Genomic DNA, 24,924 nt, shown 5'->3' with positions numbered 1-24,924 from the left:
ATGGTGAGTTGTGCGTGGATGCTGCGGAGAATAGCATGGGCCTCCACACGTGCTACGTCTCCACGGTAATGTGCTCAACAAGCTATGTGACAAGATGTACAGATTGATGGTCTCAGACGCAGAGACAACTGAGATTCGTCCTCTGGCACCCGGATTGAGATGAGTCACTACGCCACCATGAGGACTTAGAGCGCATTGGGAATTGGGCATTCCAAATTGGGGAGAAAGGGGGAGAAAATCAAAAAAAAGAAAAAAAAGAAAAAAAGAACTGACTGTTCACTTGCTGCCTAATATATCCCACCCCTTGACAGGTTCCATTGTAACATGATAATAAATGTTATTCACTTCACCTGTCAGTGGTTTTAATGTTGTGTCTATAAATATATAAAGAGAGAGAGAGAGAGAGTATGCTTGAATGTCATTTTAGTGGGTTGGGATGGTGTTTCTAATGAAAATATTGGATTTTTTATGTTATAAATGTTGATTTACCCAAGAATGCATATGTGGGTCTTAGTTTAAGATATAAATGAAAAACATTTTATCCTAGTCCAATGTACTTATATGTGTTTGTGTTGATAGAGTTAAGACATTTCACATTTACCACCAAACAATGAAATTGCCCATATTTCATATTACACTCTCATCTTCAAGACCTACTTCGTTTTTTTAATGTGTCTTCAGTCTTCAGTCTTCAGCATTAAATAAAAGATATATAAAGTATTAAAGACAAAGACTGTCTGGATCCCACCTTATCCATCTTGTACAAGAGAGTGTTCCACTTTATGCTAGGTAGACCTTACGACTGTCCTGCTTACCATAACCTTTAAGTTGTTAAACAACTTATAGATATGGGCAAGGCTTTGGTGATAATCCAACTCCAAACAGTGACAAATCGTTCTTTGTTTCATGTTATATCAGCAGGACGTTTGCCCACTTTGGCCAAGATTAAACAAAGGCCCAAATATGCAGTGACTCTACAGACAATATCAATGTCCTGCTTGTAGATCCTATAGAGCACTCTGTCTTGCAAGCCAACATTAAAGCGTTCGCTGTTTTTTACAACCTTCAGCAGAGCCCCACAAAACTCCCCCAGAAAACATATTTCCAGAAAGGTTCTCCACGGAAATCTTTAGTAAAAGGTGAAAGATTCATGCGTAATGAAGAGATTTATGGGTACATTATTTAATATGTATATCACTGTGCCTGTTACATCCTGATTTTATAAATAGCAGTGAGGTTTGACAATTTGTACTTAGCCCATAGTAAATTATCTCATAAATATCCCCTTTATATACAATATTTTACTAACAGTGCAGCCAAATTAATTGCAAAACCTCACTGCTATTTTTAATGCCAGCATAAGTATTCCTGTAATGGTGCAATTTTGCTCATTGTGCACAAGAAACACTAAAAGCAATACAAATACGCAATAACTATTTAAATTGAATTATGATTTGTGACGAGGATGCACGCCCTGGCACTGAGTTGCACAATCAGTGGAGAGAGATAAAGGAGGATGTAAGCCAGTCCGGATGGCACCCCAGCCTGATCGGGCGGTGGAGGAGTGTGACGAGGAGGATGGCGTGGCCAGGCCATGAGGGTGCCCGCCTGGCGCTGAGTTGGCCAATCAGTGGGAGAGGGACAAAGTGGAGACGGAGACGCCAGTTCGGGAGACAGAGAGAGATGCACAAGCTGTGTGTGTGCATGTCTGTGGGTTTTGTTGCAAAGCACTGTTTATGTTTTGTTTAAGTTAATTTGTGTCATTAAATGTTTACGTTGACTGCTCAGCCGGTTCCTGCCTCCTCCTTGCCCATCTTGTGAACCCATTACATTATTATTTATATTATTTTTAAGATATCTGATGCATCATATTTTATACTATACCTTATTTTCCTTAATGTACATAATTCCATGTGTATGCGTATCACTGTGCCTTATGTTATATTGTCCAGGCATTAAAAAAGAGATGTTGGTTTCGGTCCATTCGAGTCCATTTGGAATATACTCGTAGTAGCAAAACACATGAATAAACATTAAGACATGGAGAGAATGCAACAGAGTTGTTTACTCATCTCACTGGCACAAAAAACACAAATTCTATATTTCTAAAAATTGCATCAAAAACATGGAAAGAACATAAAACAGTTATGCCAAATAAGGTAAATACACGTGCATCTCAATAAATTAGAATGTCGTGGAAAAGTTCATTTATTTCAGTAATTCAACTCAAATTGTGAAACTTGTGTATTAAACAAATTCAGTGCACACAGACTGAAGTAGTTTAAGTCTTTGGTTCTTTTAATTGTGATGATTTTGGCTCACATTTAACAAAAACCCACCAATTCACTATCTCAAAAAATTAGAATACATCATAAGACCAATAAAAAAAACATTTTTAGTGAATTGTTGGCCTTCTGGAAAGTATGTTCATTTACTGTATATGTACTCAATACTTAGTAGGGGCTCCTTTTGCTTTAATTACTGCCTCAATTCGGCGTGGCATGGAGGTGATCAGTTTGTGGCATTGCTGACGTGGTATGGAAGCCCAGGTTTCTTTGACAGTGGCCTTCAGCTCATCTGCATTTTTTGGTCTCTTGTTTCTCATTTTCCTCTTGACAATACCCCATAGATTCTCTATGGGGTTCAGGTCTGGTGAGTTTGCTGGCCAGTCAAGCACACCAACACCATGGTCATTTAACCAACTTTTGGTGCTTTTGGCAGTGTGGGCAGGTGCCAAATCCTGCTGGAAAATGAAATCAGCATCTTTAAAAAGCTGGTCAGCAGAAGGAAGCATGAAGTGCTCCAAAATTTCTTGGTAAACGGGTGCAGTGACATTGGTTTTCAAAAAACAAAATGGACCAACACCAGCAGATGACATTGCACCCCAAATCATCACAGACTGTGGAAACTTAACACTGGACTTCAAGCAACTTGGGCTATGAGCTTCTCCACCCTTCCTCCAGACTCTAGGACCTTGGTTTCCAAATGAAATACAAAACTTGCTCTCATCTGAAAAGAGGACTTTGGACCACTGGGCAACAGTCCAGTTCTTCTCCTTAGCCCAGGTAAGACGCCTCTGACGTTGTCTGTGGTTCAGGAGTGGCTTAACAAGAGGAATACGACAACTGTAGCCAAATTCCTTGACATGTCTGTGTGTGGTGGCTCTTGATGCCTTGACCCCAGCCTCAGTCCATTCCTTGTGAAGTTCACCCAAATTCTTGAATCGATTTTGCTTGACAATCATAAGGCTGCGGTTCTCTCGGTTGGTTGTGCATCTTTTTCTTCCACACTTTTTCCTTCCACTCAACTTTCTGTTAACATGCTTGGATACAGCACTCTGTGAACAGCCAGCTTCTTTGGCAATGAATGTTTGTGGCTTACCCTCCTTGTGAAGGGTGTCAATGATTGTCTTCTGGACAACTGTCAGATCAGCAGTCTTCCCTATGATTGTGTAGCCTAGTGAACCAAACTGAGAGACCATTTTGAAGGCTCAGGAAACCTTTGCAGGTGTTTTGAGTTGATTAGCTGATTGGCATGTCACTATATTCTAATTTTTTGAGATAGTGAATTGGTGGGTTTTTGTTAAATGTGATCCAAAATCATCACAATTAAAAGAACCAAAGACTTAAACTACTTCAGTCTGTGTGCATTGAATTTATTTAATACACGAGTTTCACAATTTGAGTTGAATTACTGAAATAAATGAACTTTTCCATGACATTCTAATTTATTGAGATGCACCTGTACATGCCTTAACAGCATTAAATATACAGTAATAATCTCATGCATTGACAGCTGAATGCTTAAATCTCAGTGCAGGAAAACAGAATAATATGTTTATTAATAAAATGTACCGTCAACACACAGACAAGAATAGGAAGGCAAGACAATGATAGGAGACAGGGAGAATGAAGCAAATCAATTGACCAAGATCTAACAATAATGAAGCATAAAGCAGATTAGATCAGGACCTGTGCTCCACCTTGGAGAATGCACTGAGCGGAAGGGTGGAGGCCAAGCTTAACATGTTTAGTGACATTGTTTATGAAGACTGCATAGGTAGATTTGGTAAAGAATTAGTGAGGAAGAGTGGTCCCAGGGAGATGGGTAGGAGAGAAAAGGAAATCTTTCAGCTGGTGAAAGAGCGGAGGTAGCACAGCAAGGCATAGAGGAGAGCAGAGGAACATGAGGAGCGCTTGAAGGCATTGGGGTAGCATAAGGGCTAGGTTAGCGATTTTGAGGAAGGCAAAAAGAAATCTACAGTGGAGAAGAAGGAAGGAGCATGAGAAGCTGAAGTTCATCAAGGATCCTTTTAAGTTTGCCAGAAATCTTTTGGAAGAAAAGAGGAGTGGAAAGCTGGTGATGGTGAAGCAAGAACTATAAGACCACATGAAGCAGAAACTTGGTGATTCCCAGAAACACAACCCGCTCGGCTCCCCTGGATATGTCCCAAGGCCAGTGGAGCCATAAGTGGGATTTGATATAGCTCCACCCAAGTTAAGTAAGATTAGGCAGGTGATAGTTGAAACCAGGTTGTTCTTAGAACTAAGGGAATGACAGACCAATCTGTGAGGGCTTGTCAAGCCCAGGTTCGAACAGACCATTGTTGGAATGCATGAGGAAGTGAACAGGGAGGTTTCAAAACTGAAGCAACAAGAGATTGTTGGAAGAACCAAATAAGAAAGAGCAAGCCTTGGATTGGGGTAGTGACAGAAGTATCTAGGATGGAAGAGTAAGGGCAGTGATTAGAGAAGTCAGCCAGCAGTGAAAAGGGTGCTGGACAGTATGGGGGGTACATCTGATAGATTTGAAGGATGGGGTGACCTGTGAAAGGTACCACAAACCAGGCTAAGTTTTCTGATCAGATCCACCAATGACACTCTTACAAGCCCTGGAAATTTGTCACTGTGGTATGGCAAAGAGGTGAGTTGTCCTCTCCATGAGGCCCCAAGAGCAAATCTGCAGCACATGTTGGCTGGGTGCAATGTGGTGGCATGATCTGGTCCTGCAAAAGCTGGCAGATATCCTAGAGTTCATAAACTTTGTTCAAAAGTGAGGCGCCGCAGAAAATAATGCACAGATTGATGCTCGCTAAATCCTGATACCAGGAAGTGTTTGGTCAATGGTGGTCAACCTTGGCCAGCAGCTGAAATTGCCATCTGAAGTCATTATTACCTCCTTGAGGCCCGATGTAGTGGTATTGTTGACGTCAGCTGGAAAAGTCATAATTATTGAGCTTACTATCCCATGGGAAGAGGAACTGGAGGCAGCCTACAAGAGGAAGAAGTTAAAATATGCTGATCTGGCTGCCAAGTGCAGGGAAAATGGATGGAAGGTTGCCACTTACCCTGTGGAGCCTGGGTGTCAAGGATTTATGGGAAAATCAATGCAGGAACTATTGAAAGACATTGGTATCATTGGATCAGTATTAATGAAGTCTCTTAGGGAAATGAGAACGGGAGCTTCTGGCTATGGTTGAAAAAGAAGCTGAAAAGTGGGGTGTGCAGAACTGAGAATGTAGGAATAGGCAACATTTGTGATATGTGTGAGGTAGTATGTGGGAAAGGGAAAGGGAGGAATTATTTCCACTAACCCACTTGGTCCTCATTTGAGGATTTCTGGAGAGGGATTGAGAAGGGGAGTGAAAGCTAGGCATTGGAGGGGCAGCTGACGCAGTCTCGTGGCTCACCTTTCACAAACCTCAACTTACATGCCAAACAGTAAACATATGCTATATACAAAACGTAAATTTGTCCCCTGGAGTGCTGAACACTCTTTCATACATTTTTTTATTATTATTTATTGCCACATTTGCCAGCAGTGTGTATCGTGGCTTGTTAGCTTTCAACGGGAGATGTCACTCTTTTTTTGGGAATAAAGCACTCGGTCATACTGATAATGGTCTTGGTGCCGAAAGCGCCCTTGTTCTAAAACAAAGCAAGACAGAGTGCAAGCAGATTGCAGGTGTCTCGAGATGCGTTTTTAACACTCAATGTTCTTTTTGTTCTTGTTTTTAATTGACATGCTGTCAGCGGTCAAAGAGGTCCAACTAGAACATTCAAATTAAAATACAGCACTGACAGATGCAAAGACGCGTTCGTTGCGAATGGCCCCAAACGTGACGACCAGGGACGAAAAAAATTCTGTCCACATTCCCTTCTAATAAACACTACGTTTTCCCCAAAAAACGAATCAATAGAGATAATATTGTTGTAGTTTTCTTCTTCATAATTAAGCTTGTAAGAAAATGAAAATTTTAAGCCTTTAACTAAATTTCTGCTTTTGTTTTAAAAGTGCTGCAATGTTTCCTCACAGTCATTTGAGTCTCTATGAATATCCTACAGTGCTGTGAAAAAATATTTGCCCCCATCCTGATTTTTTTGTTTTTGTCTTGTACTAGATTGTTTCAAACAAAATCTAACAAAAAAATCTGAGTAAACACAAAATACAGTTTTTAAATGGTAATGTTATTTATTGAAGCAAAAAAGTATTTTCCCCCTTAGTTACTAAATCCCCAAATCTAATATCATAATGGGGTTCAGCTGGACAAGACACACCCAGCCCTGTTCAATCAAATCAACACCTAAATAGAACATTTTCAGCAGCAATAAGTTGGCTAAAAGGTCTCACCCAGTAGTGGTTGAAATAAATTCTAGAAATGATGAGGAAAAAAGTGATTGAAATACATCAGTCTGGGAAGGATTACAAAGCTATTTCAAAGGCTCTGGGACTCTAAAGGACCACAGTGAGAGCCATTATCTCCAAATGGAGAAAACATGGCACAGTACTGAACCTTCCCAGATGTGGCCGACCTTCCAATATTCCTCCAAGAGCACAACAATGACTCATCCAGGAAGTCACAAAAAAGGCAAGGACAACATCCAAGGAACTGTAGGCTTCTCTCGCATCAATAAAGATCACTGTTCATGACTCCACTATCAGAAAGACACTGGCCACAAATGGCATCCATGGAAGAGTGGTGAGGCGAAAACCACTGTTAACCCAGAAGAACATTAAAGCTTTGGAAGAATTTTGCCAAAAAACACCTTAATGATCCTCAAACCTTTTGGGAGAATGTTCTGTGGACTGATGAGTCGAAAGTGGAACTGTTTGGAAGAGGGGGGCCCTGTTACATCTTGCATAAATCAAACACAGAATTCCACAAAAAGAACATCATACCTACGGTCAAGCATGGTGGTGGTAGTGTGATGGTGTGGGGATGCTTTGCTGCTTCAGGGCCAGGGTGACTTGCAATAATTGAGGGAAACATGAATTCTGCTCTCTACCAGAAAATCCTAAAAGGAGAACGTCCAGTCATCAGTCCGTGAGTTGAAGCTCAAGCACATCTGGATTATGCAGCAATACACTGATCCAAAGCATAGAAGCAAGTCCACCTCTGAATGGCTCAAAAGAAGCCAAATGTAAGTTTTTGAGTGGACCAGTCAAAGTCCTGATTTGAACCCGATTGAGATGCTGTGGCAAGACCTTAAACGGGCAGTTCATGCTTGAAAACCCTCCAATGTGGCTGAACTAAAGCACTTCTGCAAAGAAGAGTGGGCCAGAATTTCACCACAGCGTTGTGAAAGACTGATCTCCAGTTATCGGAAGCGTTTGGTTGCAGTTGTTGCTGCTAAACAATCAGCTATTAAGTTTAAGGGGGCAGTACGTTTTTCACATGGGTGATATAGGTGTTGGATAACTTTTTTGCTTCAATAAAAAAAATAATGTGTGTATATATATATATATATATATATATATATATATATATATATACTGTATATATACTGTATATATAAATATATATATTGTTTTTATGTTATATCTTGTTTGAATATCAAACAATTTACTATGAAAAATATACAAACATAGAAGAAATCAGGAAGGGGACAAATAATTTTTCATATCACTGTATATGTTTAATGGTGATTTAGAATCACAATGGTAGGAAACAGTTATCACAAACTTAACTGCTATATTTTTGACTAAATATTCTATAATTCTTATGCTTTTAAGGGAAACATGACAGAAGATTTGCGCAGATTGGCATTGATCTTTTCCCCAGCCATTTCGGTCAAGTAGCGTCCGTGATAAGCAACAGTCAGTGTCTCACACTCACCAATAGCTCAAACTAATGCATGCCTGCAGATGGATACATCACCAACTTACGCTGTAGGTTTCTGTGTTTCATGTCCATTTCTCTCTTTTTGTGAAACACTTGGGAGCAGTTTGGGTGCGAGTCGCTAAAATACAGGACAAACCGCTTCCCGTACTCTGACCTTGCACATTTTTTGCTGTCAATTATATGTAACGTCTTCTGTCAGTGCGCATGCTATGCTGCCGGTGTAATTTTGATTGTGTTCATATAGGTTAATTTATGAGTTACAAACTCTTCTTTAGGCAACTTTTTTAAAGGCATTTCTATTCGTTAGGCTATTGATATAGGAACTGTTGTCATCAATTAAGTTTCTTCCCTAATTTCCCCCTTTTACTGGTTTAAAATTTTGCACCGGTGTCGCTCTTTGTACCGAGTATAGCCGGTAACACTGTATACCATGGCAAGCCTTGTGAATCGGGTTTCCAAGCTTTTTGAGCAATTACTTTCCATAACTTTTCAAGTCATTAATGATTATAGCATTACCATTTTAAAAATCATTTTATTGAGATTGTTGGGGAGGTGTTCTATGCCAAATAGCCCACCAGTCCTTGGAATTAAAAGATTACACATAATACTTATTTGATAATACAAAGACACATAATAAACTTATTTGTGCCTCAAAAAAAAAAAAAAAAAAAAAAGTGTCTATTTGCACCCCAATGTATATAGCATCTGCTACACAGGGCAGCTATTTCCACCCCAATAGTCTGGTGGAGCCACAGAAATAAATGACAAATAAACCATATACTGTATGTTAGTATTTAAATATGGGTGCAAATAGCATCTGCCCTCCATGCACAACAAATTACATTCACTACAGAAATGTTCATGAATTTTAACAGTGACTTAAGTAAAGACTGTTTCAGGCATGGAAATCACAATTTTGAAATTCCCTGATAACTCCAGGTTTTCCACAATACAATTGTGGATTCAATAAAAGACAAATTTTCAACCATGCCCAAGTTAGTCTTGTTTTAACAGAGCAAAAATGCAATAGCAATACTGGAATAACCAAAATTCATTTCATCCACACAGTACGATGAACTGACTGGTAAAGCCTCTATAATACTGCATATTTTAATGCAAGATAGTCTGTTCCATTTCCAAAATTTCAATGCATCAGCACCTTTCAACAGTGAACATGTAAAAAAATTAAACAAAGGAGACATTACAATAATTGACATTTCCATAAGTATATTTATATTACTACTACTACTCATCAAAAAAGAAAGGCATTACTAAAAAACTCTTTCTACCCAAAGAGCTATTTCATTTATCTGTAGGTTGCTGTGACATTTTTCACAATGTTTTTTAAAAAAAACAACAAAAAAAAACAAGTTGATTGGGTACATGATGTGGTGAAACTCTTCCCACATGAAGGCTGGTGGTATGGATTCTCTCCATTTCTTTTCAGGACTCCTGAATGAGTATAACTCTATACACATTGAGAACAGTTTTTTTCTTTAATATGGACTTTTTGGTGCAACTTCAAGTTGCCGGCTCCTGAAAAGGCATCGCCACACTCAGGACACACATGAGCTTTCCCACTAGTATGAATTTTCTGATGCTCTTTGAAACGGTACGGGCATGAAAAACTCTCTCCACAAAAAGAACACAAATCGGGGATTTTGTGAATTTTCAGGTGGGTGTTTAGGTCTGATTCCAAGAAAAAAATTTTATCGCACTGATCACAGGTAAATGATTTTCCTCCAGTGTGCATAGAATGAATATGATATTGAAGATTATTTAAATATTTGAATTTCTGTCCACACAGATTGCATGTGAAAGGCCTCTCTCCAGTGTGAACTCTCATGTGCCTTTTAAGGTTTTCTTTCCGTGAGAAGCTTTTACCACACTGAGTGCATGTGAAAGGCTTCTCTCCAGAGTGAGTTCTTTTGTGGGTATAAAGGGTAGTTTTTTGTCTGAAACTCTTTCCACACTGAGGACATGTGAATGGATTTGTGGCTTCTGTTCTTTGAGTTGTTTGTTGTGAGAAATTCATTTCCATCTGTGAGGAACTAAATGAGTTCTCTCCAGCTACAGAATCACAAGGCATCTGATAGTGACATTTCTCCTCTTCATTCAGTTCTTGACTTTCCACTTTTACTTCCATCAGGCCTAAAAGAAACATATTTAACAGTCAAAAATTAATTTAAGGGCAACAAATGTGAAATGAAAAGAAAATTATTCAGATGATATGTCAGATTAATGTTTTCTTAGTAGAGGGGCCTCTCATGGTTGTGTCCTTTCGCCAATATTATTTTCTGTCAATGAATTCCGCATCAGTAACCCCAATCTTTTTAAATAAACTTATATGGCACTGGTGGGCCTCCTGCACAAGGACAATGAAAAAGACTTTTGCATTGGAGTTGAATATAAATAAAACCGAAGAACTTGTGAACCAACACAAAATAAGAAGTCATAGTAACTCCAGTAGCAATAAATAAGCATCCTGCTGAAATTGTCATGATGCATCGATCTAACAAAGAAAATCCATTGCATTGATTACAGAAATTAAGAATTGATTATCATTAGTATATTAATACCCAATGTGATACAGATGATGTCTAAGATTGCACAAGCCTTCTGGCCACAGGCATGGAGCATGCAATGTTGAAGGGAAAAAGCACACTTTGAAAGTATGAAATTTCATGCTGCCGAGGATGGTAAATGGATGGATGGATGCTGCCAAGTTCAGCTTTTGGTGTCATTATTCATAACTGTTTGTGCCCATTTGACCAAGGTAAGTTCATTGTTCATTATTGCTTAATATCTTCCCTGATTATGACTTGTTTATATTGCTTTTAAATCTCCATAACGTGTTATTTCTCCACAGATTAACAACAAATAGAACTCAGTTTTAATAAATATGATTGGTGGGCAGACATGGCTGTGATTAAAAACACTCACTTGTTTATTCATTCTCTTTCTCGTGAATGCCACCAAATATAGGGAATTGGGAGTGATTTCAGATGTTTCTGAAGGGAACTTACAAGTAAGCTAAATGTCTGTTGATTACAGTCACCTGTGACTGCCTCAGCCACCTCTCTCCCCATTCCAAAATGAATAGGAAACTCACGGTTACGACATCCCATGTAAAAAAGCCTATGCTACCAATAGATCTTTTTTAATTCTTTGAACCTGCATCATTTCAGCATGGGCCTATCTGTCTGCATATGAAACGTTTAATTTGTATTTATTGGTGCAATAAATGTTAACATTACATGATCTGCAAATCTATGACTCATTCCACGGTTAACATACCGTCTGTTTGTGTGTAAGTTACATCAATCAATATGTTGCATCAGACGTTATGTTATCCTTTCTTCATATTGGATACCTATAATGGATGTAACATATCTATATGCACCACATCATGTCTATATGTAACGAATCATTCATATCTATAATGCTTGTAACATGTCCGTGACAGCCATCTGCGCCCTCGGTCAATGTGTGATGCAAGCGTTGGTATCTTTCATGCGGTGGAGCCATTGGAGTGGGGCGTGTTCTGAACAGAGGGTGAAGGCCCAACCCAACAGGTAGTACTGGAGAGTGAGGACGGCCCACTTGATGGCAAGACACTCTTTTTCAATGGTGCTGTACTTAGTCTTCCTCAGTGAGAGCTTGCGACTAATGTACAGCACCAGGCGTTCCTCCCCCTCCACCACCTGCGACAGCACCACCCCCAGCCCCCTATCTGAAGCGTCCGTCTGTAAAATGAAAGGGAGAGAGAAATCGGATGAATGTAAAAGCGGTCTGCCACAAAGTGCAGCTTTCACCTGCGTAAACACCTGTTGACACTGCTCCATCCACTGGACCTGGTCTGGAGCTCCCTTTTTAGTGAGACCAGTCAGTGAGCTGGTGACGTCCGAATAATTAGGCACGAACCTTCTATAATAGCCAGCCAGCCCCAGGAACTGTATCACCTCCTTTTTGGTCTTGGGTCTCAGGCAGGTAGCAATTGCCACAGTTTTATCAATTTGGGGACGCACCTGCCCGTGGCCCAAGTGGAACCCCAGATACCGTACCTCCACCCATCCAACTGTGCACTTCTTGGGGTTTACCATGAGTCCCACCCATCGCAGTGACCTCAGAACAGCCCTCAGATGCTGCATGTGCCGCTACCAATCATTACTGTATATAATGATGTCATCCAGATAGGTAGTGGTGTAAGCAGAGGGTGGTCTGAGGACTTGGTCCATGAGGCTCTGAAACGTAGCCGGGGCCTCAAACAAACCGAATGGAAGCGTCACAGATTGGTGTAAGCTAACTGGTGTGGAGGAGGCAGTTTTTTTGCGAGATATTGCCATTAAGGGGATCTGCCAGTAACCCTTTGTGAAATCCAGTGTCGAATAAAAGTGAGCTGTGCCCAACTGATCGAGCAACTCATCAATACGAGGCATTGGGTATGCGTCAAATTTAGACACCGCACTGACTTTCCTATAATCCACACAGAACCATACGGACCAGTTGCTCTTAGGAACTAGAACAACTGTGCTGGACCAATTGCTGTGGGATTCCTCTATTAATCCCATCTCAAGCATTGCATCTAATTCTTCACAAACTATTTTATTTTTGTGTTCGGGAAGTCGGAAGGGACAGCTACGTACCACTACCCCAGGCGCCGTCTCGATATGGTGCTGTATGAGGTTTGTACGATCCGGTAGAGGAGAAAACACATCTGCAAATTCTTTCTGCAACTTGGCAACCTCTGAGACTTGATACGGTGAGAGGCTGTCTCCACAAGTGACCAGGGCGAAATTATTGCCGTTTACGTTCACCTCCGGTCTGAGTTCCGCCCTCTCCGGAACTACCATTGCCAATGTCACAGGGACTGCCTCCCTCCATAATTTCAGTAGATTGAGATGGTATATTTGACATGCGTCACCTCTACCTGGTCTTTTTACCTCATAATCGAGATCTCCCACTTGTCGTGTGACCTCAAAGGGCCCTTGCCACTTGGCGAGTAATTTAGAGCTCGATGTGGCGAGTAATACGAGCACTTTATCTTCTGGTGCAAATTCCCGTAGCCAAGTACCCCTGTTATACAGCCGGCTTTGACGTTCCTGAGCATGGAGCAAATTCTCCTGTGTTAGTTGCCTCAAAGTGTGGAGTTTTGCTCTAAGATCAAGAACATATTGAATTTAATTTTTACCATTTGAAGGTAAAAAGTTTCCCTTATGACATCGAGCACGCCATGCTGCCGCCACCCATACAGCAATTAAAATGGGAAAAGCTTGTGGGACCTCTCGCACTGCAAGTAACAGGGGTGTGAGCCATTTATCCCAATTTCTAGCATCCTCCTGCACAAACTTATGAATCATATTTTTCAGGGTTTTATTAAAACTTTCCACCAACCCGTCTGTTGCGAATCAGGTGTGAATCGATTTAAACCCAATAATTTGTACAGTTCGCTTAGTGTTCGTAACATAAATGTAGTGCCTTGATCAGTGAGGATTTCTTTCAGAATCCCCACCCGGGAGATTATTCTGAAGAAGCCTCCGCAACACTACGTGCTGAAATGTGGCTCAGAGGCACTGCTTCCGGATATCGCATTGCATAGTCCACCAGAACCAATACAAAGCGATGCCTGCGTAATGTCCGCTCTAATGGCCCGACGAGGTCCATGCCAATTCTTTTGAAGGGGACCTCGATTAATGGAAGGGGGCACAATGGTGCTCTTGGGGTAGCTGGCAGATTCAACAGCTGACATTCACGGCATGCCGCACACCACCTGCGAACATATCTGCGAATGCCCGGATACAATGAGCCGTCTGGAATAACATTTCAGACACAGAATGACAAAATAGACACAGCCCTTTAACAGGGTAACTAACGGATATTCAACAATTAAATAGGCTAAATAACTATAACCTCTTATCCCACAAAACTTTTCAAGTAAGAAAAGTAAGAAACACGAAAAGCTCAAATACAGAGCGCCACAAATCCACACGATGCACTTCAAGTAACCGGATCACTAGAAGTCACATGTCGATTGGCTACGCAGTCAGAAATGCACAGCTGTTAGATTATAAATATTGCGGGGTCGCGACATGTGGTTCACGGCGTCCAACAATTTGATGAGCGTTTTTACAGATAAAATGACTTCTGACAAATACACTCCACAATACCTCTCAAATAAACTTCTGAATTGTGCATAATAACAGGAACATTTTTCAAAGCAGAGGATTTGACATCTGACAGTGAACAAATGGTGCTTTGATGGCTGTAGCAGCGGTGCATTAAAGGACTAAAGGATTAAAGGTAAAGAATTAAAGAAAAGAAACTTCTCAGAAAGAAAACCTGTTTTGTGGAACTCTGCACAAATATACCATCCTGTATTTACAGTTGTGCTCAAAAGTTTGCATACCCTTGGAGAATTGGTAATGTATGTACCATTTTTAAAGAAAACATGAGTGAGCAGGCAAAACACATTTCTTTTATTTCTTATGGGATTCATATTCAACTGTAGGTTATAACAGAATAGCACAATCATAAAACATGGCAACAAAGAAAAAATGAAATGACCCCTGTTCAAAAGTCTGCATACCCTTAGTTCTTTTTTTTGTTTTTTTGTTATTAAATTTTTTAATGATTCAAGACAGACAAAAATAAATGTAACCACAAAATTATACATTAAGAACCCTTCATAAACCCCCACCCCCCACAGACACAAAATATAAAATAACTAAATACCCACATATAAACAGACACACAAATAGTACATAAAAACAAAGACAAAGTTCAACATATAGGGAAAAAAATATATATAATAATAAATAAAATAAAAAAAAAAGTGTCTCCCTCCACTGCCCCACACTAGGACCTCTCCAAATGAGACAAATAACTGCCCCATTTTCTGCCATAACTCGACAGGTTCCCCAGCCGTCTGGAAGTCATCTTCTCGAAAGCTGCCACTTTACCCAACACGGTGCACCAATCACGAAATGAGGGTGCATCAGTTGACTTCCAACCCCTAAGGATTAGCTGTCTGCCAATCATCATGCTGGTTAGGACCCAGCTTTTCATATATTTATCTGCTATATTCAGGACCCCTCCATCACCCAAAATACAAAGTCTGGGGCAAAATGAAAACTGAGTGTCCAGTACGTCACACACAAAATGCTGGATCCTCAACCAAAATTCCTGAATCTTAATACAACCCCCAAAAACACGGGTTATGTCCCTGTCTTCTGACTGGCATCACCAGCAGGTGGGTGAGTCTTTAAGACCAAGCCTGTACAATCTAGAAGGGGTCCAGTAGAACTGATGCAAAATCTTAAATTGCATCAGACGGATCCTTGCATCTCTAGATGCAGACCTGATGCTTTTTAGGATCCTAACCCACTCTCCCTCCTCCAATAACAAATTTAAATCTTCCTCCCATAATCTTTTGAGAGAATTTAAAGCTCCATCCCCCAGACTCTGAATTAACAGAGAGTAATACACTGATGCCTCATGACCCTTCCCAAAAGCAGCAATCACCACTTCCAGAGTATCTGCCGCTCTAGGAGGGTGTATGCTACTCCCAAAAACAGAGCAGAACAGGTGGCGCATCTGTAAATACTTATAAAATTGAGATCTGGGAATCCCAAAATGTTGAATCAAATTTTCAAAAGATCTCAATACTCACTCTCATATAGGTCACCAAGTGTATTAACCCCCTCACAATCCAATCTGACCAACAGAAAGGAGACTTATTAATACATATTTTAGGGTTCAGCCATATGCTTGAGGCTACGTTTAAATAAATATCAGAATTAAACACTCTGGACACTTTTGTCCATATCGAGTGCAAATGCAAAATAACGGGATGCGACTTAACCTCTCCGGCTAGTTTAATCGAGAGGCTTTGCAGTGGCAAGATAGGGGCAAGAACTTCCTTTTCAATACAAAACCAGGGAGGAGCTCTCTCAGGTGGAAGCGACCAATGAGCCAAATATCTAAGACTGAATGCAAAATAATAAAACAAAATCTTGGGTAGGCCTAACCCACATTTGTCAATCGGCCTATGTAACTTATTGAAATTTAACCTGGGACGTTTACCATTCCAAATAAAGGACTTCGCTATGCAATCAAATTGCTTGAAATAAGAGAGGGGGACATCTACAGGGAGAGACTGCAGTAAGTAATTGAATTTTGGAATACAATTCATTTTAATAACATTAACCTTCCCAATCATCGATAAGTAATGAAGCCCCACTGTCCACATCATTCGAAAACCTTTTTATTAAGGGATCAAAATTAACTGACAAATTTGCTGGGAATAAAATCCCCAAATACTTAATGCCCTGTTTGGGCCACTGGAAGGCACCCGGCTGGAAGGCCGTTACTGGACAGTACGCTGTCAAAGCCAAAGCTTCGGATTTAGACCAATTGACTTTGTATCCTGAGAATTTGGAAAGGAGTTAATAATCCTGTGGAGGCAAGGCATAGATCTAGTAGGGTCGGAGACAAATAATAAAATATCATCTGCGTAAAGCAGAAGCTTATGCGCACACCTCCCGCCGTCAACCCCTGGAAAATCATCCTCCTTCCTTATCGTGGCTGCTAATGGTTCCAGGGCAAGTCAGAACAATAATGGGGAAAGAGGGCAACCCTGCCGGGTGCCCCTATTCAGAGTAAAATAACCAGAAATTAACCCATTTGTTTGTACTGCTGCTACAGGGTGTCTATAAAGTAACTTAATCCAACCAATAAATGTACTCCCAAACCCATACCTTTCTAAAATCTTAAAAAGATAATCCCATTCTACCATATCAAACGCCTTTTCGGCGTCAAGAGAGATGGCAGCGACCGGAGACTGATCATTCGCTACTGACCACATGATATTGATGAGACGCCTAATATTATCAGAAGAGCTACGGCCTCGAATAAACCCCACCTGATCTATATGTATAAGTGATGTCATAACTTTACTTAATCGATTAGCCAGAATTTTGGACAACATTTTTACATCTAACTGGATCAGGGAAATTGGGCGGTAACTTTTACACTCGCTTGGATCTTTGTCCTTTTTTAGAATCAGACTAATCCGGGCTTGCATGGTTGGAGAAAGTTTTCCATTCTTTAATGATTCTGTATAAACTTCTAACAAAAGTGGAACCAGTTCTGTAGCATAGGATCTAAAAAACTCAAAGGAAAAGCCGTCAGGCCCCGGAGCCTCGCCTGTAGGCAAGGCCTTAATTACCTCGTCAAGCTCCTCCAAGATTATCTCAGAATCGAGAGAGTTTTTTTGCACAGTCGTCAGTTTAGGGAGATCTAATGGTTCCACAAAGTTCCTAATGTCTTCATCAGTGGATGAAGACCTGGAACTATAGAGATCAAAAAAGAATTCTTTAAAAGCAATATTAATATCAATGGCCGAGGTAAATATTTCACCACCAGCAGATTTCACTGAGGGAATGGTACAGAAAGACACTCTCTGCTTTATAAATCAAGCCAAAAGTTTTCCTGCTTTGTCCCCTGACTCAAAGTATGACTGTCTTGCCCTGAATAACCAAAACTCCACTTTCCGTGACAAAATAGTATTATATCTATATTTCAATCGGATCAATTCTCTGAGGCCATCAGATGACATACGGCGCTTCAGCTCAGCCTTGACACTTTTAATATTTCCTTCCAACTTCACAAGTTCTTGTGCTTTGGATTTTTTAATGAATGAGGCATACTGTATGATCCAACCCCTAAGAACTGCCTTAAGTGCCTCGCAAGCCACGCCCACAGAGGATACCGAGGACCAGTTGGTCTCCATATAAACACTGATTTCAGTCTTTAACATTTGTTGGAAATCAGGATTTTGCAAAAGGGACACATTAAGGCGCCAACTACATGATTTCTTTTTCTCTGTATATGGCAACACCTCTAAACTCACCAGAGCGTGATCTGAGACTAAGATATTTCCAACTGAGCAATCAACAACAGATGAAATGAGGGACTTAGGTATAAAAAAAAAAAAATCTATTCTAGAATAAATCTTATGGACTGATGAAAAAAATTTATAGCCCCTACCGGATGGGTTCAAAAGTCTCCAAATATCTGAAAGACCAAGATTTTTACAGATCCTGTGAAGCGTCAATGTTGCTCTAGGGGGTTTACACACTTTTGCTGCACTATGATCAAGGACTGAGACCATCAAAAGATTAAAGTCTCCTCCCAATATTATATCATGAGGGGTGCCAGCGGCTTGCAACATCCCTTCAAGATCTATAAAAGAAGCCCTGATCATCAGCGTTAGGTGCGTAAATATTAGCCAAAATCAAACTTTGCCCTTGAATTTCAGCTAAAACAATAATGACTCTCCCTAATTTATCTTTAATCTGTTTGAGACATTTGAATTGTAGATGTTTATTTACCAATATAATGACTCCTTTGCTCTTCCTTGAGCCAGCACTAAAAAAAACATGTCCACCCCATATCTTCCCAAATTTTTCAGCTTCCTGCGGGGAAAGATTCGTTTAAAGAAACACTATCATATTTCTCATGCTTAAGAAAAGAAATAACCTTCCTTCTTTTTATGGGGTGCCCCAACCCATTCACATTCCATGTGGAGAGAGATAACCCATTCACATTAACATCTGACATATTGATATAATAAAAAAAATAAAAAAATTGTGTGTCAAAAACAAAGTTATACAGACCACATTCCCCATTAGTGAAACAATCAAACCCCGAACTTCCCCCTGAACAAAACAAACAGAAAAAAGAAAAACATTAACCCCGCGCACGACAGCACCAACCGGCGACAATCCCTCTAAAGTCCCCACGACAACGTTGCCATCGGATTACTCAATTTTGCATCACAAATTTGTGAGGCAAAATTACATAACAGAAAATACTTTGTAAAATAAACTCCAGCAAATAGGAAGAATGAACACAAAGAAAGTGTAGATTCATTCACAGAACTGTCTCAAGGATGTGATCTTCCATAAAACAAATTCGAGCTGATATAAAACCGTTCAGATTCCTTGGACAGACAAATGAATGTTCCGTGAGCCAGCTGTTATGAGTTCAGCGGATGACGTAATCATTCCAATGTCCCGTAAATATACTCAACAAAACAAACTACAGCAAGCAGGAGGAATAAGCATGAAGAATGAACAGATTAATCCACAGCTGTTCCAAAGGAGTATTATTCAATAGAACAAGCTCCAGCCGCTAGGCGGAACCAATACAAAAAGAAACAAAACCGGCATCCCGGTTCCTCGGATGATCGAGTCAATTCACTCCGAGGCCGCATAAATGTATATTCCATGACTTACACAATCTGTCAACTTTATAAAAGACATCCTTTGTGTGAGCATGTAGATATTTTGCGGTCATCCGTAGTGTCTATTCTCAATCTGTCCGGGAACTTCAATGCGAAAGTAATCTTTCATCAATGCAAAAGTTTCTTTAAGGAAAGTGTTATTCACAAAACAAGCTCCAGCCGCTCGGCGGAGCCAACGCAGTTTACTCAGTCATTGATTCTATAAAAGACATTGCCAGATTTGGACATGTAAATACTTTGTGACCGCCCTTTGTTTCTATTCTCAGTTTGGCCGGAAACATTAGAGCAAACGAGATCTTTTTCTGATGTAAGAGTTTCTTGCATTCCTTGAACCGATCGCTTTTCTCTCATCAAGTTTGCAAAGTCCGGGAACAAGAAAATATTATGGCTCTTCCAAGAAAGCTTCCCTTTGCTCCTCGCCAGGCACAACACAAGATCTTTATCGGATGATCTAAGAAATTTGGCCAGAATCGATCGTGGCCCATCTCCCTCAGCAGATCTCCGAGCAGGGACTCTGTGAGCTCGCTCGATTTTCAGCTTGTGGCCTGTAATGTCGAGCAGACTCGAGAAAAGCTTGTCTAGAAATTTCACCATATCTCTGCCCTCCTCATGCTCAGGAATTCCAACAATTCGAACGTTATTCCTGCGGCTTCTATTCTCAAGATCTTCAAGCTTTTCCAGGAGATGTTCCAAATCAACTTTGGTCGCGGGCGGGTTAGCGGTTAATTCCCTCTCCGAATATTCCAGAAAATCGAATCTCTCAACTTGTAACTATCTCAGAGAATTTTATTTCCATCGCCGTAATCGATCGACGTATCACAACGAGATCCTCCAAGTCAGCAAGAACCTTCGTCAACATCACCGACATGTTGGACAACTGACACTGGATCTCCTCTCCCGCCGCGCCATCCAAAATGAGTCCCCGGTCTGTAGGCCTGTTAGGGCTTTCATCCTGAACACGTAAGTGTCTTTTAATGTCTCCAGAGCCCGAGGATTTTGACTTCTTTGCCATGTTTTACCTCAAAGAGCAAATGTGTAACAGGGTGTATCAAATTTCACCAAATTATAACATGAAAATAATCAAAAATTTAGCAATGTGTGCAGAGCTGGTCGCTCACACGTCTGCTTCTTGCATGGCGTCACGTGACCTCTACCCTTAGTTCTTAATACTGTTTATTGCCCCCCTATAGCATCACTGACAGCGTGCAGTCTTTTGTAATAGTTGTCTATGAGGCCCCAAATTCTTGCAGGTGGTATAGCTGCCCATTCGTCTTGGCAAAATGCCTCCAGGTCATGCAAAGTCTTTGGTCGTCTTGCATGAACCGCACGTTTGAGATCTCCCCAGAGTGGCTCGATGATATTAAGGTCAGGAGACTGTGATGGCCACTCCAGAACCTTCACCTTTTTCTGCTGTAACCACTGAAGGGTCAACTTGGCCTTGTGCTTAGGGTCATTGTCGTGCTGGAAAGTCCAAGAGTGTCGCATGTGCAGCTTTCGTGCAGAAGAATGCAAACTGTCTGCCAGTATTTTCTGATAACTTGCTGCATTCATCTTGCCATCAATTTTCACAAGATTCCCCGTGCCTTTAGAGCTCACACACCCCAAAACATCAGTGAGCCACCACCATGCTTCACAGTGGGGATGGTATTCTTTTCACTATAGGCCTTGTTGACCCCTCTCCAAACATAGCACTTATGGTTGTGACCATAAAGCTCTATTTTAGTCTCGTCACTCCAAATTACAGTGTGCCAGATGCTGTGAGGCGTGTCAAGATGTTGTCGGGCATATTGTAACCAGACTTTTTTTGTGGCATTGGCGCAGTAAAGGCTTCTTTCTGGCAACTCGACCATGCAGCTCATTTTTGTTCAAGTATCATCGTATTGTGCTCCTTGAAACAACCACACCATCTTTTTTCCAGAGCAGCCTGTATTTCTCCTGAGGTTACCTGTGGGTATTTCTTTGTATCCCGAACAATTCTTCTAGCAGTTGTGGCTGAAATCTTTCTTGGTCTACCAGTCCTTGGCTTGGTATCAAGAGATCCCCGAATTTCCCACTTCTTAATAAGTGATTGAACAGTACTGACTGGCATTTTCAAGGCTTTGGATATCTTTTTTATCCTTTTCCATTTTTATAAAAGTTCCATTACCTTGTTACGCAGGTCTTTTGACAGTTCTTTTCTGCTCCCCATGGCTCAGTATCTAGCCTGCTCAATGCATCCACGTGAGAGCTAACAAACTCATTGACTATTTATACACAGACACTATTTGCAATTTAATAAGCCACAGGTGTGGTAAATTAACCTTTAATTGCCATTTAAACCTGTGTGTGTCACCTTGTGTGTCTGTAACAAGGCCAAACATTCAAGGGTATGTAAACTTTTGATCGGGGCCATTTGGGTGATTTCTGTTATCATTATGATATAAAAAGGAGCCAAACAACTATGTGATAATAAATGGCTTCATATGATCACTATCCTTATGTAAAAGACAGTTTTTTTGCATGATCAGTCATATTTTCAAAATCAATGCCAAAATTTCACAATTTCTGCCAGGGTATGCAAACTTTTGAGCACAACTGTATCTATTAATCATTGTATTTGCATTAGGCTAAACGTGTAATTTTTCATCAGGGAGACTATTTTAAAATTGTTTGTCTAAAGAACAGAATCAATTTATTTTCCCACCTCTATTAGTTACAATGATGCTACACAAATAATACTTAAAAGGAATAGTTCACCTCATGATAGGTGTGGGTGAGAAACAGATCAATATTTTTTACTATAAATCTCACTTTCAAACAGCCCTCCTAAGCGCTCTTCTCTCCTAAGAGTTCTTTTGTTTTCCAACGATTCGCATTCTTCATGCATATCACCACCTACTGGACAGGGAGAAGTATTTATAGTTAAAAAGGACTTAAATATTGTTCTGTTGCTCACCCACACCTATCATATAACTTCAGAAGATATATTTAACCACTGGAGTCTTATGGATTACTCTTATGCTGTCTTTAATGGCGTAACAACCGGCAGCTGAACACAAACAAGCTGATAATAGTGTGATAAAGATACTGACAGTAAATTAATATATTCCTTAAGATGTGGCATATAGTAACAATACTGAGCAAACAAAAAAATTACAATATTATTATGTCAATATTTTAAGATCACTCTAGTAAGGTTACAAGTGGGTGGGTGTGGGGGTTAAGTAGGAGGCCTCATTAAGTTTTTTTTGCACTGGGGCCCTCAAGATCCTAGTTATGCCACTGGCTGCTTTTATGTGCTTTTTTGAACTTCAAAGTTTTGGACGCTTTTGCATTGTGTGGACCAACAGAGCTGAGAAATTCTTCTAAAAATCTATGTTTGTGTTCTGTAGAAGAAAGAAAGTCATGTGGATCTGGAATGGCATGAGAGTGAATAAATGATGAGAGAATTAAACTATGCTAACTAACGGGAAACAAAATGCTACTACCAAAGTCACCAGAACTGAACGCTTTGGTGCTGTTTTTTGCTAAACATTGGCAAGTGGGTGGTGCTTAACTGCTGTCCGGGATGCATCAGAATGGATTAGTGTTTACACCTCAAATGTGATGTGGTCACATGCGTTTTTGTCAACCTCCATATGTGGTTTTTGTGATCCGATCACAGAACATTTGGGACCCATTCTGCAGCTTTATTTAGCGCTGGCCACTTGTGATCAGATCACCCAAAATGCATCTTAATACCAGGTGTAAACGGGGTCTGAGATACTCAAATCACACATCAGCAGTCATTAATAAAGAATCAAGACACAAACCTATTTGTTCCTCAGTTTCTTCATCTTTCACTCTGTGTGGTTCTGGATAACCCATGTCCTCTCTCTCCTCTTTAATAAAATCCATCTTTGCAGTAGTATGTCAGAAATTGTTGACACACTTGAAATTTGTCCTGCTCTTCTGGAAACTCTTCTTCAGTTCAAAGATGACAGGAATATTCAGAGCATTTACTGGTGAATTGCTTTGGGAGTGGATTCACAATCACTGTGTGGTTGCAATGACCAGACCTGTCAACATTAAAAATAAATGTCAGAATTTAAAGGTTTCTGTATTGCCACCTTTAAGTCTTTCTGCTTTACAATTTACATGTACGAAACACATATAAATAAATGTAACAGTAAAAAAGACAGAAATAAGAAAAAAATAAAGGAAGTAAAATGATAAAAGATTTCACAGGCTCTTTAATTCTCATGGGTATAAGGCTACAGTCAGTCAGGCTCATTACCACAGACACTTATCAGGGCATGCATAACTGATAAAAAAAAAAGAAACACAAAGTACTCCGGAGATTGTTGGAACTTTTCTTTCTAAGGCTGCACAATCAAAATCATGATATGGCCTTGTGCAATTATTAAACCACAAAAGGCTGTGATTTAAGCTCAGGGTGGATACAATTAGCAATTATATGTTCTGTGAAGGATATCTAGATTATTTACTTTCACATTTGTACACTTATAATGATTAAGGCTACCTAATGGTATTTTAAACACCATCGTGGTTTTCTGCCTCTCACGGTTAATTAAACATAATCGTCTGCGGTATTATTGAACGAGTAAGCAAATTAGCTGCCAGGTAAAGTTACAAAATGTTCATTCTCATTATGGGCTGTGTCCGTATCCTGTACTGAACAAGAAACATCCTTACATGAACCTCCAGCAATCTGACACACAACAAACCTAAAATATAAGGAGAAAATGTGTTCACTTAACTCTGTATACAACCAGATATCTGATTTACGGCGCTCTGAATACATTAATTCAAGTAATCTCAACATTTACTGAACGGAAAACAGCTATGAAAAATAAATAAACGCGCTTTATACAAATACATTTACAACCAGCACTTCATAAACCAACGCAAAATGATTTCAATGACATGAATAGCATTTACATGTTGTTGGAACACATTTGTAAATCTTATCAGCACTTTTGAACGTTTTGTATCTATTTATTCACATTCAATGCAGAAGACAAACCTGAAACAGAACAACAGACCGATGAATCACGGCGCCGCTTTATGATGTCGAAACAACACGTTAGTTCCGAAATTCAAAATAAAAGTCCTGTCACACTATTTATCAATGTCTATTTCTTAAATCCCACAAAATATTAGAGTGGGGATACAATTATTAAATGTAGCCTAATCTATAGTATATTTATTATTAATTAAATATTTAAAACATACTTTGATTACCTAGAATTTTGTAATTTTTCATAAAACACCTAGATTTTAAGAATTATATGTTTTATTCTAAACGACCAACTTTATCAATATGTCTCCGATTCATTAGGAAATTCTGAGTTGAATATGACAAATATAGTTTTCGCAAGTATGCCCCCAGTTAGGGTTGGTTTGATACCAAAATTTTGGCTTCAGTACGATCTATTGGTATCTATACTAAACTGAATAACCCAGCTAGGGTTGCAGCGGTATACCACGGTATGAAAATTGACGGATTCATACCATG

The 24,924-nt window shown here is 40.0% G+C and overlaps 1 protein-coding gene and 1 pseudogene across 3 annotated transcripts; both read right to left on the bottom strand.

Annotated features, from left to right (window-relative positions):
- Nucleotides 1-1,070: 1,070 nt before the first annotated feature.
- LOC127441721 (uncharacterized) lies at nt 1,071-1,175 on the bottom strand (annotated as a pseudogene).
- A 6,680-nt stretch (nt 1,176-7,855) lies between these two features.
- On the bottom strand, nt 7,856-24,360 carry LOC127440885 (gastrula zinc finger protein XlCGF7.1-like). Of its 3 annotated transcripts, none has more exons than XM_051697964.1 (4): nt 24,167-24,360; nt 23,219-23,464; nt 22,218-22,304; nt 7,856-10,273 (listed from the first exon to the last, which is right to left on the bottom strand). In XM_051697964.1, exons 2-4 carry the CDS (start codon nt 23,301-23,303, stop codon nt 9,591-9,593), a joined length of 855 nt encoding a protein of 284 aa, XP_051553924.1. In that variant the 5' UTR covers nt 23,304-23,464; nt 24,167-24,360; the 3' UTR covers nt 7,856-9,590. The 3 variants fall into 3 exon arrangements, with proteins under 3 accessions (XP_051553924.1, XP_051553925.1, XP_051553926.1); XM_051697965.1 differs by having other exon boundaries at nt 22,218-22,301; XM_051697966.1 differs by lacking the exon at nt 22,218-22,304 and having other exon boundaries at nt 7,858-10,273; nt 24,167-24,349.
- Nucleotides 24,361-24,924: the final 564 nt, after the last annotated feature.

This window comes from Myxocyprinus asiaticus, chromosome 5 (assembly GCF_019703515.2).
Source record: "Myxocyprinus asiaticus isolate MX2 ecotype Aquarium Trade chromosome 5, UBuf_Myxa_2, whole genome shotgun sequence".
In the NCBI taxonomy this organism is placed as follows: Eukaryota; Metazoa; Chordata; class Actinopteri; order Cypriniformes; family Catostomidae; genus Myxocyprinus; species Myxocyprinus asiaticus.
The sequence above is the reverse complement of the archived record's forward strand: the minus strand, read 5'-3'. Positions and strand labels throughout refer to the sequence as shown.

Coding starts and splice junctions, on each gene's coding strand:
- LOC127440885 (XM_051697964.1), bottom strand. CDS start 23,303: ATGGATTTTATTAAAGAGGAGAGAGAGGACATGGGTTATCCAGAACCA. Junction 22,305..23,218: donor AGAAACTGAGGAACAAATAG/GTTTGTGTCTTG, acceptor CTCCCTGTCCAG/TAGGTGGTGATATGCATGAA. Junction 10,274..22,217: donor CTTAGGAGGGCTGTTTGAAA/GTGAGATTTATA, acceptor TGTTTCTTTTAG/GCCTGATGGAAGTAAAAGTG.